The sequence below is a fragment of the Amblyomma maculatum genome, unplaced genomic scaffold (assembly GCF_055883805.1).
Source record: "Amblyomma maculatum isolate TAMU_Amacu unplaced genomic scaffold, ASM5588380v1 scaffold_20, whole genome shotgun sequence".
In the NCBI taxonomy this organism is placed as follows: Eukaryota; Metazoa; Arthropoda; class Arachnida; order Ixodida; family Ixodidae; genus Amblyomma; species Amblyomma maculatum.
This window is the reverse complement of record NW_028146745.1, coordinates 4,492,852-4,507,699: the sequence shown is the minus strand read 5'-3', so window position 1 is coordinate 4,507,699 and position 14,848 is coordinate 4,492,852. Positions and strand designations below refer to the sequence as shown.

At 44.1% G+C, this 14,848-nt stretch overlaps 1 protein-coding gene across 1 annotated transcript in view; it reads right to left on the bottom strand.

The window, feature by feature from the left end:
* Positions 1–14,848, bottom strand: part of LOC146171543 (uncharacterized) — a 146,822-nt gene that overhangs the window by 16,464 nt on the left and 115,510 nt on the right. The window contains exon 5 of the mRNA XM_084586480.1: positions 7,436–7,552. Coding sequence (XP_084442606.1) covers positions 7,436–7,552 — 117 coding nt within the window. The remainder of the gene's footprint in view (positions 1–7,435; positions 7,553–14,848) is intronic.

Below are 14,848 nucleotides of genomic sequence, written 5' to 3'. Positions count from 1 at the left end.
ATAGGTTTAATCTCTTACAAGTAACAGTTGCGTTTCGTATTTTAGTCAAATGCCGTCGTTTTTAGCGATGGAGTAAAAAGTACTAATGGTGATTGATGAAATGAAAATCCAAAATCAATGTTTCTTACGTACCGGGGCTGTTGCAAAAGCAATGAAGCTAGAATCATATTTGGAAAGAATAGGGGTACAGCAAAAAGAAACGACACTGCCGATCGAAGTGCAGTGAACAGAGTGAGTATTTCCTGGAATCCACGAGTAGAACTCGGCGTCTGGTAGAAATTGTATCTTCTTTTCTATCTCCCAGTTTCCCTTTATTGTTACAATATGCAATAGACATCCATTTACCAATTCGACCGCTTAATTATCGTCAACTGCATTTACGAAATAATGATGTAAAGATGACGCAGCTGTGTGCCAAGTGTGGTCTGGCTCCATGAAGCGTTTTTCGGAAAGGGTGCATTATTTAGGAAGAAAGGCGTTATATTTCTGTCTATTTAATATTATAATACCATCCCACTGGGGTGTTTGAACTTATTAGATCCGCTTGTTTTGGGAGTTCAAGAATGCAAGCCCTGGTTTAGCAGACAAGAAAAAAAATGCTTTTTGCAGTAGTGTGTTTGATATGATTTCAGCCCTTGTTTCTTTGCTCTGGAACACATATTGCAACCGCGCGTAGCGAGGGGCACAAAAAATGTGAAAGCAAAGGATAAAATGCTAAGCTCATTAAGAGCCAGTTGACGAATTTCATGTTGCCAACAAATAAATTTATTGCACAGCAGAACTTTAGGAACGGCAGGTAAAATTTGCCCGCTGACCATATCCTTCGGAAAATAGCCGTCTTCATTTAACATAGCACACGCATAATATTCAAGCATATAGGAGATTTTTATAACTGGTTCAATGTAAGGCTTGCATAGACCGATTTTCTTTTCAAAGGCGTATTGTAGGAAAGTGGTCATTCCACACCTTAAATACGTTTAAACGTAGTAAACTCTGTACTAATTTTCTTGACCCGGGTCTGGTGATTTGCACAACGTTAGCTGCAGATCTCAGCTGATGTGCGAAAGCACAGAAAATGCCTTTCATACCAAGTAGTGGACGAATAGCGTATTTTTGTGTTTTTGGTATAGTAGAGATTATGAATATAAAATGACAAGGTTAAATGTAACTTATCACAATGTTTCCTCAGTTCTTAAGCTCTCATAATCGCACAGATATTCCAACACCTATATGCCTTCTTCATAGGTGCTGTTCTGGGCTAATCGGCTGGAAGACGTTTCAGTAGCAGCAACCTACGAAGCCCTCTACTGCAGACAGCAGCGTACGTTTTTAAATAGCACTGCTTGCCGGTAAGGCACAAGTCATCTGCGGTACGCTCTTATGAGATCGTTTGGCGGACACAGAAAGTGCCTTTGTCCTCAATTTAAAGCCACAACCGTTTCTCCCCGCCAACACAATTGGAGGCTTGATAGCGATCAGGTGTTCGTCTTGAGCGATTACTTCGAAAAGAGGCTTCTTCAGGCGGGGCTGAAGTTGGTGCCATAGTCATATTCGAAGGCTGTGGTGCTGAGCGTTCGGCCTAAGGATACGATGATGGTTTTTCTGTAGAACTAGCATTCTATAAGGCGTTACACCCTCAAGGTATTCTAACCACTAACAATGCAGTGAGCAGAGGGATTTTTCTGAGGATGTTGATAGAGTTTCCTGCTGACTACCAGCAGTTGGAGCAAACTCGGCTTTTTTTGCGACTTCCTGGAGGATGGATTCCTCTGGGGCTGAAATCTACCTGTGTATCATGTGCTCGAAATGCGCAAAACAAAAATAATCACCGAATCGGACTACGGATCTAGAGTCGCTTACATTCTTGCCAGGACAGCTTCCTCCCGCGACAGTGTTTCCCCTCGCGTAGTGTTAAAAAAAATCACGAACATCAATTTGCAGGTCTGCTTCTAGGCCCTGGTTGAGATAAGCAGCGTTTCGGTCTTCGCGACTCCTCATGCCCTGCACAAAACTCAATTCCAAGAGTGAAAGCTTCACGCAGGGTTGCCGCGTCGGAAGCCCCTCAGCCGCTGTTATTCCCGTTATGGAGTTAGGGGCTTTCCTGTAACCAAGCAAGGTTTCATTAATACGCGAATGCAATTTATATATTGGTCTGTTAAGTCATGATGAAGCACGTGTTCGAGTAAAGAAATTTTTTCGTCTAAACTAGTTGTTATACTGTCCCATTTGACTAAGCATGGTATGATAGGATACGCGTGCGTCGAATTTCGTGAGAAGGGGTGATATCGGTGAACTCCTGCGCAGTGAATTCAGGTTCATTATCGCTGACCAGTTGTTAAGGGAAGTCATAACTCCAAATACCTCTTTCAGACAGTCGAATTGTTTTTAACGCCGTTGTGGTGCGGATGCATTTTGGTTCTATCCACTTTGAGTAAGTATAGTAGAAGGAATAAGCTAGAGCGATCCTTTACGGCATAGTCGACATGAACTTCTGTCAGATAAGACTTGAACTTGTCTAATCAAATAGATACAGTGCTCCTGCTGCCTTCGCGCGCATTGTCGTTTGACATACTTTATGACTTAGAGTGACTTCGACGTCTTTGTCGATAAACGGCCACCAAACAAAAGACCTAGCGAACATTTTCCTTTTCGCATTCCTGGGTGGTCTTGATGCAGCAGGGATAACACTACTTTCAGAGGATGGATCAAAATGATGACTCTCGCGTCATGTGGCACGGCCTTGCTGATATAATATTTCGTTTCGACGAATGAAAACTGACTGATTGTAATCATCGTAGGGCGCGGGCCAGGGAGACAAGATAACTGTACGACTTAGGGAAGAACATGGTCATTTTTAGTCGTACGAGTGGTCTGAATGGTAGTGAGAGACGTTGTATCAAAAATACAAGGCATATTTTAGTGTCTTTTTTATGCTAAATTGTACTGATACGCTGCTAAGGTGATAGCGCAACGCTGAATTCAGAGAAGGAACAGTTTTACCTGATGTTGAGATGCCCAAATTCTATTCGAGGTCAGCATGGAGCGTGAGTTTGTATCCGTGAAGTTCTGTAATGAACCTGCTTCGGCCAAAACTTATAGCCATAGCTTCCTTCTCGAGCGTAGTTGCGCTCCTTTGCGCTCAGTGTTCTGCAAGGAGCGACGATGGGTCTACGTATCTGAACGACCGGGTGTAACATGAAAAATTACGGCCATGAAATCGCAGGCCGAAGAGTCGCAGCTTAAAGCAATCGGCTTTCTCATGTCCTGAAAGTCAAAACGTTTACTGTCGATGAGGCACTGCTTGGATTCCACAAATTTTCTTTAGCTTGCGTCCTTTCACGCCAAACCCTTGCCTTCTTTGTGTAGGTCGTACGTTGAGGCAGCAATTCTACGCAAGTCTGTGAAAACATTTCCTTAGAAACTCAGCAGACGCAAGAACTCTCGCCATTCAGTCACGTTGGTTGACTGAGATGCTTAACGATGACGTTTATCTCTGTAGTTGTAAAAGTGCCATCTGCTGACACATTGCGTCGAATTAAATTACCGAACAACTAAATAAGTTCCCATTTCTGTTCATTTACGGTGATATGGTGTTCTTCCATGCACTGAAACCCCATTTCAACAATTCAACCTTCAGGCAATGACATAAGGTAATGGCTTGTTTTCAGAACAGGAATAATCGGGCCCTTTTAGTCGTCGCATGTTCTTTAACCATGCGCCGCCTTTTTAAGATCACCACTAGCGGCGCTAGCTAGTCGACTTTCGTGCCCGTTTTCAGTATCCTGGCTTGCTTCAACTTTTCAAACTCTTTTGATACTTTCTCGTTGATGTCAAACGTTACTGGCAGCGCTTTTGAGAACACTGGATTAGTCGTTTCCTCCAAAAATATTGAGCTTCGAAGCGTTTGATTAGGTACAGGCCGCTCTTTTAGAACCCAGGGATACTTATTATATAGAGATTATACCTCCCCGCTCCAATGGTCTATTCACGCAAAACAGTATATTGCTGTCCAGATTATCTTAAATTATTTTTGTTCAACCGGTCCCTGCCAATGAGAGCGGTCATCGATATTCAGTTTTCGTGCCCGTGAGTTACAGTCATTTCGAGGGAGAGCGCGCGCTCTATCCTACGGCCTTCTGAACCGCTAGCAAAGAGAGCGTTTCTTTGAGATACGCTCTGCGCCGCAGCAAGGGGCGCGACCATTTCACCATTCGCTCCGCGCCCACTGCTGGGCGGCGGGTGGTTTTCGCCTGGTTGCGCGCTGTCATCCGCTGATTTTGTTGCATGCGCAGCATCGAAATGAAAGAAACCTAATCAAATTGCTTCAGCTGCATGTCGCCAGTCTATTTCTCATGTGATTCAAGCCTTTATAACAAAATCTGCCCGTTAGAAGCATCAAAAAATAAATCCTTCAATAATTTCGATCACCTATAGTTTTCTTAATTGTGCCGTGCATTGCGCAGCGCACGGGCTCCTCGCCGCTATCGCTTCCACCGAGATATAGCCTCTGCATCCATAATCAAACCCGCGAGAAATCAAAAACGAAACTTTTCCACTTCGCGCTCTTAGATATCGCCCTGCAGAAGCGTCTAATGCGACTACTGCTACTAAATTCCCGTTTTATTTGACATTGATGAAAGTCATAATTTTTTATATCTAGTAATATGCATGCTGGCAATTGCTATTGGAACTGGCCTGATTTTCGTGGACACAAACTTTTTGCGTATTTTGTGAGTTACATAGCTCATCTGAAAACAGCTCGTGAGAATAGCACTAAGAAATAGCAATTAATAATTCAGGGAACAAAGTTCCGCTGCTATTGGCACACTTGTCCAGTTTAGAACTACAAATGAAACATAAGACGGTCATCCCTGTCGCGGATGTGTTTCTTTAGAAATTTTAGCTACAATAAAAGTCGTTATGCCCACTTCCAGACACTATCGGTAGGTGAAAAGCTCTCTAGCGCGGTCATGTACCCTGCGCCGCGATATTTGCCGCAGGCGAGCTGCTTTAGAAACTACATATCATTATAGTGACAGTTTCGATTCCACCAGATGCAATCCCCCCCCCCCCCCCCGCACTACGCCATCACAGAGGTTCTTAGTTGTAATAGCAGGCAAATCTCTAAAGCAACGGAATTATGATTTTCTCCTTCCTTAAATTTGCTTAAAAAAGCTCGCTTTTGGAGCAGAATGATTTTTGTTTAGCGCTCTCCTTGCTTCTGTAGAATATATATACATGTCCGATGTCCAGATCAATGGTTGCTGCGACAGTCGCGAGACTACACACTCTTTCAGCCGATTAAGATGCTCTGAACGTGACGCATATGCAATAATGAGAAATTTTCCCTCCATTGGACAGCCACATTTTCAACTGTGAGTGCATCTGCGCTCTTCATTTGGAGTTCCTAGAGCGCCAGGAATTATTTTAATGCCTTTTTTTACCTGGTTCATGAGAATGGCAGCGACTGAGATTTCGGGATATTATTCAAAATTTAGATTTTCTACGTCTCATGCTCGCCAAGCGCGTGCATTAGACCGAGTATATTTCTACCGGCACTTTGGTACCTTCAAAATGAACACTTCATGGTGTAAAAATATTGTGCTTTCTGAAAATTTAGGGGCAGAAACCTTTGATGCTAGCACATCCGGAGGCTTGTGCGAACATGAAGTCCTACTGATGGGAGCGCCAGGCGCGAAATTTATCTTCAGTTTATCCCTCATATATTGCAAAAAAATTAGACGCTGATTGCGCGGTCACTGTATAAATCATACAGATTGAAATGTGAGGATTTGCAGTTTGCAAGTTATGCGGGTGAGGCGGGAAGAGAGTGCGCGCTGTCCATGCGCGTGAACGGGGGTGGCAGACGCTGAGCGGTGCGGCTGGCGACCTTGTCGAGGTGCGGCGGGAGGTGGAAACAGACCCCATTGCGAAGGCCACAAGAAGAAGCGCGCTCTCCTACGGGAGCGGCAGCGGTTGAGGACATGCAATTTAGGGCCGAGAAGAATGCGTCTGTACGTAACAGGCGATGAGGGGCACGTTCTTCTCTTCCCAGTACGATTGCAAAAAGGTGGAGGTTATACATTCGGCCGGCCTCATGGTGCCGACTTAATCCATTTGCGTACTAGGAAATGCTGCACAGACACAAACCTGACTGGTAGGAATACTATCACACAGCAGGATTTCCTAAAACGCTGAGTCTTGAGGGTTTTGCATATACAGCATCCACCATCTCGCCGTCTTATGCCTCTCACGGGAAGAATCCGTTTTATGCTGTTCTGACGTTTGATTTATTTCGCAGCTCTCACTGTAATTTGCTAATCCTTTCGAGTCGAAAAATATAAAGGGTGAAGTTAAAACATCTGCTTTATAACACTATACTCGTATTAACTTACTGATCTCACTCAACATAGAAAATAAACCTAAAAAACAAGCTTGATTTGAAAACCCATCTGCTTTCCAAAATATATTTTTCTACCATACCCTATTAAACTGCTACGAACCGGAGCAGAATTAGTGCAGCTGCCGAAGCGGAGCTGGAAGTCAAAGGACGCGAACAGTAACCGGAACCAAGCCGCAAAAGGTGTGACACCCATTGTTCTACATAACGTGCATCGCTTGAAGATAAAAAAAGAAATTTTATGATTTCGTTCACGGAGGGAGGAAAGCGTGATCACAGACGTAAAAAATCGGGAATACCATGTCATAAAAGTTGTAAATGAGAGTTGCGCGTGAAAATAAGGAAATAGAAAACAGACAAGTTATTAGCAGCTGACACATATCTACAGTACACGTGTTTTAGGCGTTAAGGAATTGTGTGAATCTTAACAACAAGCCATTTAGGACTTTAGGTGAACCGCAGTCTTGTTCTTTTCACAAAAAAGCAAGACCCGCGATGATAACAAAAGGAATAGAAACCGTAAAGATCCCCTTTTGTGACTTTCTTTATTCGATATTATTTTTTTTCAAATATTTTGGCCAGACAGCTATTTCTGTATCGACGCAACCGAGCAGAAAAACCAAATACTTTAACTCTAAAACACGTGAAGTGTTCGCGAAAAATAAAAAAAGACTGGTAAACAATTCAAGCGACATGAACCAATAATAAGCAAATGTTACATCTACACATGCAAGCAGTTTTGTTCACTGACACAAACAATACGTAAACTGACATGATGTAGCCTAAGTTTTTGTTTATGTGACTCCGGTCACAAAACATGTTTGCAGAACAGAATTTTCTGATTGAGTTTACGCCCATCAGCTCTCCTTGTATTTCTTTTTACGGGAACAGAATTTAAAGGAATCAGCGGATAGAACCTCTTGGCGGTGAAAAATATTGCCAGTCCTGAGGAGGAGGCTGGAGCATAAACGCCTTTTGTATCGATGTTGGATGTGCTGACTGTAAAGGGCGAAAAAAAAAAAGAAACAGGCTTACAATGTTTGGAGCTTGTTCATCTGTGCAACCTTTGGTAATCACATTCAGTACGCACATACCATTTTTACATTTGCCAGACCGTGCACTTTCTTCGTTGTCTTCCCGTATTTCAGTCTTCTGCAAAATACGAGCAGTGATTCTACATTTGCTGGTAACCGTCAGCACAAATATGTTGCGGAAAGTAAAACTTCTCGTTCTCTTAAAAATTGTTTTTAAACATTAAGTCATCATCATCACAATCATTAGCCGGGTTATGCCCATTGCAAGAGGAAGGCCATTTCCGCATTACATTAATTAGCAGGTCCTGTGCCAGCTGCATCTACTTGACCCTTGCGAACTTAACGTAATCTGCCCACCATTCTGCCGTCCCTTGCTACACTTTCCTTCTTTTGGAATATAGTTTGTTACCATAAGAGACATCGGTTATCTTCTTGCACTACATGCCCTGGCCATGCCCATTTATTGTTGTTTATTTCAATTAGAGAATGTATTAACCAGAGTTATTTCCCTAACCCACTATACACGCTTCCTATGTCTCAAAAGCTACACCTACTATTTTCCGGCCCGTTGCTCTATGCGTTGTTCTCAACTTAAGTAGAGATCTTTTCGTTAGCCTCCACGTTTCAGCCCCATATGCTTGTAGATTTAAGATGCAACTGTTACCTGCTTTTATCTTGAGTAATACCGGTTCTAAGCTGCTAGTCATATTCTGCAGTACTTGTTAACTGCGCTTCATTTTAATCCTATTCTCCTAGTTATAGTCATTTCATGGTCCGTATTTAGGGTTACTACTTGCCCTAAGTAGACATATTCGCCTACCAATTCCAGGGCTTTGATACCTATATTGCAAACTGCGGTTCATTCTCGAGGCTTCTGCATGTTATTTCTTAGTTTTACCTTTCTGCTTTTCCTGTCTAGGCCATCTATAATTGTTTGCAATTCATCATTTGAGTTCCTTATCAAAGTAATGTCACCATAACATGAAGTAAAACATCCATTTCTTGTGCAGGAGAAAGGAAGGAGAAAATGAAAAACACTGGCAAGGAGCAATATATTCTGCATTTAACAAGGCTTTCTGAAACATTTGTAAGGCGATACTACACTGTAGCAGGCTAGCTGTATTGGCCTGTCTACGAATGCTAAAAAGTGCATCTCAATAAATGACCTTGTGTTTATCAGTCTTCCATATATACAACACGTGTGTGATATCTAAAACATGACAGTAAAATGTTGATGCGTTATAATCTTTGTTTGGAGCTTTTTTCGACTTGCAAGCGTCGAATAAAAAGCAATGAAAATTCTTGGAAGATGCATATTCATAAAAAGGATGATGGCATGAGCCCTCGCTAGGTGTCTGTTATTATTTCAGAATTTATGGCTCGATCAACATAGCTCTTAAGTGTCTGATGAATTGTTCGGGGCCAGAGACTGCACATTTCTCTAAATAGTGTACAGCGTCCATGAATAGAATTTTCTTCCTATCCTTATGTGAGGCCGCACTATAACAAGGAAAATATCATCGGTGAAAGTAAGACAAAGTTGACGACTGGGCAAGTTGGTATGGGTTCATTTTTAACCAGAAAAAGGGTGAGGCACAGGCAAGAAGAGGATATGACAAGGCTTGACTAACAACTGAATGTTTATTGAACGAAAGAAGACAACGAAGACTCGTTCTGAAAAGCAATCAGTTGTTAGTCAAGCCTTGTTGTTAAGTTGCTGGGCAGTTGTGGAGGAGGGGAGCACTCCAAAACAGCCGGCTCGCTTCTTCTGTTTGTCTTTTCTTTCTGGTTGTTAACTTTGTTGTCAGGGGTTTTTTATGAGTCCGCGTCCGGGCGCCCGTTGAACTTGAAATACGCGAGGAAAGGTTATTTGACCGGGAGTTCGGGGCTGAGACCTTGGAAGGTTTTGGTCGGACCGTGAGACAGAATAGGCATCTCGGCGCCAGACGCGAGGATTATGACTGTCGAGGAAAACAACCTGCGCCGCATCTGTCGCTCGTACCGCTTAAGGGGCCTGCAAATGTGCACGCTGCAGTGACCTTTGGCCTGTGCGACCGGAAGAGCATGCTGGTTGCTGTTGCAGCCGCGTGGGAAACCCAGGGTCGTCTTACGGGTAGCACACGTTGTTTCAGTTTCAAAGACAGATCCGTGCAAGTCAGGCGTGCCGGCGACGCGGAGACTGCGGAGAGCGAACCGCATCGTCGTTTAACCTGTCAGCTCAGACCAATAACGGGCGAAGGTTTATGACTTCCCTGCTCAGCGCATTACCGTTGGGACGGCACCGACGCAACCGTAAGCTGTGAAAACAAAACACGAAAACGGACGGTCGCTCGAGAGGCAAGCGCGCCGTTTACACACAAGCGGTGTCGTGTTTCTGGCTGCGCGGCGCGGGCCGGGGGTGCCGTTTCTAATGCGATGACTTCGTAGAATTCGAGCGGAAAGGCGCGCACCGCGCCGTCGAACTGTCAACTCTCGCGTGAACATAAATATCCCCGCGGCGCTCACGCCCAGCCGGCCAAGACGCGGGAGAACAGGAGGGCACATCCTGTGCTGTCGGTTGACGAAACATCGCCCCAGCAAACGGCGCCGGTGTTGATGAGGTGGTAGCAATAAATTCTCTTCTTTTTCCCGCTCTTCTTACGTCCAGCGGGGTCCGGACACTACCCTCGTATTTCTTGCTGCCCTGTGTGCCCTTGCACGTGTATGCATGGCTGTTGAAAGCGTAAGGGGCGTTCACGTGTCTTTACTAATTTGTTTTGCCTCGCCCTTGATTTTGAGAATCAGTGTGTCGTCTCCACAGGGGGAAAGGGCGAAGCCCTGGGTGCCCTCTCACGTGTATGCATTGCTGGTGAAAGTGAAAGTGGCGTTTACGTGTCTTTGCTAATTTGTTTGGTCCCGCCCCTGATTTTGAGAGTATCTGTGCGTCGTCTCCACAGGGGGAAATGGCGAACGATTGGTGGGAGGCACGCGGGGCTCGCGAAGGACCAATCTCGGAGATGCCGATGTTGCATTGGCTATTTAAAATGTGGCTTTGTCATTCTGATTGGCTCGAAGAAGCTCTTTTCCTCCGATTGGCCACGAAGTCGGTAACCAGGATGTTGAAAATGTATATTTAATACGGGTGTTTGGGGACAGACGGAGACAGACGGGTAGACAGACTGACTGCCGACTTACAACTGGCGGCAGGAAGTCGCGAACTGTGTTCGCAAAAGCGAAATGTGTTTTTGACCCGTTTAATAAAGTGCCCGTAGCGCTCGAAAAGTTGTCCCGTCCGTTTCCTGCAACGTGTCCCCGGATCAACGGACCATCTGGAACACCACATCATCTATACATATACAAGAGAAAGTTAACTCTTGTCCTGTCCACTTCTTCCCTGTGTCTCGACCTTTGCTGGTTAAAAGTGAAAGTAAGAGAAGAAATACTGTGTATTATAGGTGAAATCAGTTTTACTTGTGTATTCAATATAAAAATTGAAAGCACGCCTTGTATTTTGGTTCAAATACATAGCGGAAGTGACAACGCACCGATCACAGGAATTAATAGGATAAAAGGAGAACGCAGTGGCAGTAATTACTGCCCTGCTATAGGCCTTTACTGTTTGTCATCATATCGTCTCATTCGTTTCAGCATACAAATCTCAGTGATTTTCGGCACCTATTGCAGTCTTGATGTCATTTGTTTTATTTTTAGACATGAAATGAAGGGCCTAATGTGTCGTCTAAGTATAGGAATGTATTTCTAATGTTGAATAACAGGCCTCTTGATGGCGTCTAAGATATAACGATAGAAATTGGGTTTGCTTCCCACACAGCTGCTGGCATAAACAACCGATGCTACTGCTAATATCTCGTTGCGAAGGGCGTTATCCCAAACAGTAACAAATTGCGGGGAGTGGCATCGCCGCGAGCTTCAGCCGGACAGTTCCGGGGCACATGCAGAAGGTCGGTGCAGCGAATAAGTGTGGTGTGCGAAGGATCACAGTGAGGCTAGGGGCGTGGAATTAGAGCGCGGAGGCGGCAACTGATGGACTCAGTGTCGTGCTGCGCTGCTTTTCCCTCGGATTGCCTGTGCTTCACCTCTGGCGTCTTCCGCCCCCTTCTGGTCTTAACGCGACGCTTTGTAGATCGAGTGATCTTTGGCTTACGACTTCATAATGCCCTTTCTTGCTGTTTCTCCTACAGTCTGAGCCCTTCAACGACGTGCCATCAATGGTTCCGAGTCAACACGTACAAAGCTTCACCTGTGTTGCAGCCATCGCCGAAGGAACTCTCATTGTGTACAGACACTAATGTTATGGTGACAGCTCGGTTTTGTGCAGTGTTTGTTGTGTCGGATGACCAAATTTATCATTATTTTATGTGTATTGAACCATGCGTTCACTGACAATTCCTTAAAACAAGGTTTTGGTTTATTATGAAACAAAGTCTGGTGGTTGCTTATTTTAAATCTGTAGCCAATAGCCGGCCGCCTGCCTGCTAAAAATCGCGACACTCGTTCATAATGTTGCCCTTAAATGTTCACGTCTTTACGAAGCCCGAACCAAAGAGGCTGTATTTAATCAAATATTGCATTGGAAAATGGTCGCTTGCTTCATTATCATGCGACCCGCTACTGCGGTAGTGTGGGTAGGTCGCTCAAGGATGTAGGGTACAATCACGGCCGAGACACCGGCTTTTCGATAGGGGCGAAGAGCAAGGCACCCGGGTGCTGTGCAATGCCAAGTGGGCGTGAAGTAAACCTAGGGGGTCGACATTTCTGGAGTCCTCTATCACGGCGTCCCTTATACCCTGTGTCGCTTGGGGCACGGTCGGCCTCGAGGGAAAGAGCGTAATGGGAGCTTTTCTCATTGAGTTAAGCTCTCGGCCGCCGTAAGGGGCGCTACCTGCTCACTGTTCGCTCCATATCTGCCTCAGCGGCGGCTAGTGGCTTTTGCCTGGTTTCGCACTGTCGCACGAGGGTTCTGTTGTGAGTGCAGCCTCGAAATGAAAGAACACAGAAGGTAGATGCTGCAGCGGCATTTCGTCAGCGTACTACACACGTGACCGGACTTTTTAAGCAAAAAATATCATTGCTCAAAAAACGATCGACAAGCATATTACGTACATTGCGGCATGCTGGCTGCTTTTGATCATTTGAATCTGAATTTTTTCCAAGCCTGTATAAGAACACCAATAAAATTTGTATCAGTAATGACATCGTCGAAGCTTCTTGAAGGCTAACATGACAGCAACTCGCCTGCAAAGGCAAAGCCGTCTTTCAGCGCTAGATGCGAAACCAGCCATGTAGCACCGATGATGTGATGGAAGTTGCAGTTGCATAAGGCTTGCATGGCATAAAGTATTGATATAACAGTCAAAGTAAAGACTCTAAAGTTGACTTTTCAATTTTAGTATGATTTACAAATTAGCAACTGAGTTGTTGTATTCTAAAAATATTTTAATTTTGCAAAAAAATGTTTGAATGAAATCTTTACCTGATATTATGCTTATTATGAGAACCATCGAACAATACTTCTATATTCATGACATCACTTGTGCTGGAAGCGGTAAAGAGAGGCCAATAAAGGACGCAGGCGACGCTCAATTCCAGTGGCTAACAAATGAGTTAACCTGCTATATCGAAATCATCCAGTAAACTTTTAAAGCGTTAAAGGACACTTTCACGGAAGAAACATATCAAGCACTGCTATTCACCGCGATGTCTACTGTAAAAGTGGTAGAATATCGCCTATGGAAAGGCTCCGCCCTCATCAGGGAACTCAATAGTGGACTTATTGAGGCTCTTTTGGGGAAATTAAGACTAATGCGCAGAGGGAGCGACATGCTAGATGCGAGGGTCATAAGAGCGGCTCTTCACCACATTGTCAAGACGGCCGTTGCATTTGGTAGCAAAATCAGGGCATCTTGCGTCAATGCCGAAGAAATCATTCCTGCTCTGCCGTAATCAGTAATAGTATCTCTGTCATCCCATTACACACCGACCATATTTCGGTTTACCTTACGCCGCTGGATACATTGTTCAGTTGATCAGTGACTTCGGGTGTCACGCTGGCTCTATCGCTCTTGGAACTAGTGAAAGGAGCAGCCCCATCTACACTCTTCTACGAGGACAATATTCCAGTTGGACCGAATCATCCAAACCCAGAGTTTGTTGGCCTATTGAACAACGATTTTTTTAAGAACCTGTAGTGCACCTTTGCCACACAAATGTTCTCGAAGTACTTCAAATCCTGTTCAACAAACACTTCAGAATCAACCATGGCTGAGTTGTCCGGAATTGACGAAAGCCATGGTATAAGGTTCGCTTCTTTAATATTTGAAACATTTCTCAGAATCCTTCTTGTCAATTATGCCAAGAAAGTAGTAGAATGGAACGAGAGGCCAGCTCTTTATGTGCACGAGCCGTGTAGGAAGATTATGAGACACAATTTGCTAGCCGCAAATCGCGTTTTGTGGAATTGATGAATATGCAGTGCAATGTGTAATTTTGGAGGACAACTGTTTTATTGTTTGCCGCTCTTTTTAGTTATGCATAACTGTTTATGGTCATTTCGGTAATTAAAAATTGTTGTTTATCTATGTATTAAACAGACTACGTATATTATGCATGCGCGCTAGTCGTGAGACTAGATTGACATCTGCTGTCGTTCCACCGACTGTTTTATTTTGAACGAAGCTAGAACAGCACATTTACCAGTTTATTTGTTCTCTCGAACAACTGAAAAAAAAAGCAGAGGGAGACCATACCAGCAAATGCTTAAATATAAATAAAAAGGAGCAAAAGTTGAAAAAACAAAACAAAAAACAACAATGGCATGAAAATTATCAAAAGAACAACAAAAAACAAAGAGGGAAAATGGGAACCGAAATCCACTCCACTAGACAACTGATATTTTACCTATATGCGTAAATGTCTGTTCCTTACTCCTAATATGAAACACGCCACGAATTTTCGCCGGTGCCTGTTTTGCTCTAAACGAACACGGCAGCGGTTGACAGAATCTCCATCCATCAGTTTGCCACGCATAGCGTCAGGTCACGCTACATCTGCTTGCATCTTTGAAAGGCACACTTCATAGCATGGTACATTTATTTTTGTACAAAATATAGGAGTAAAAAGTGTTTAGGTAAGCGGACCTGAAACTTCATTAGACCGTGCTCGGTCGTACTGACGAAGACGCACGCGGGCGCGAGGATTATTGACTATTTATTCCTCATACACGATAAATATTAGACGCTGATTACAGTGTCTTCTCATAAGTCATGAGAGATGAAATGTAAGGACCTCAGAATAACAGCTTGAGGGGCAAGTTGGTGCTGCATAGTACCCAGAACTGCGGCGCAACAAATACAAACACGTGAATAGTAACACAACACAAGACCTGCCGGTTACAACTGAATCTGGCGGAGTGAAC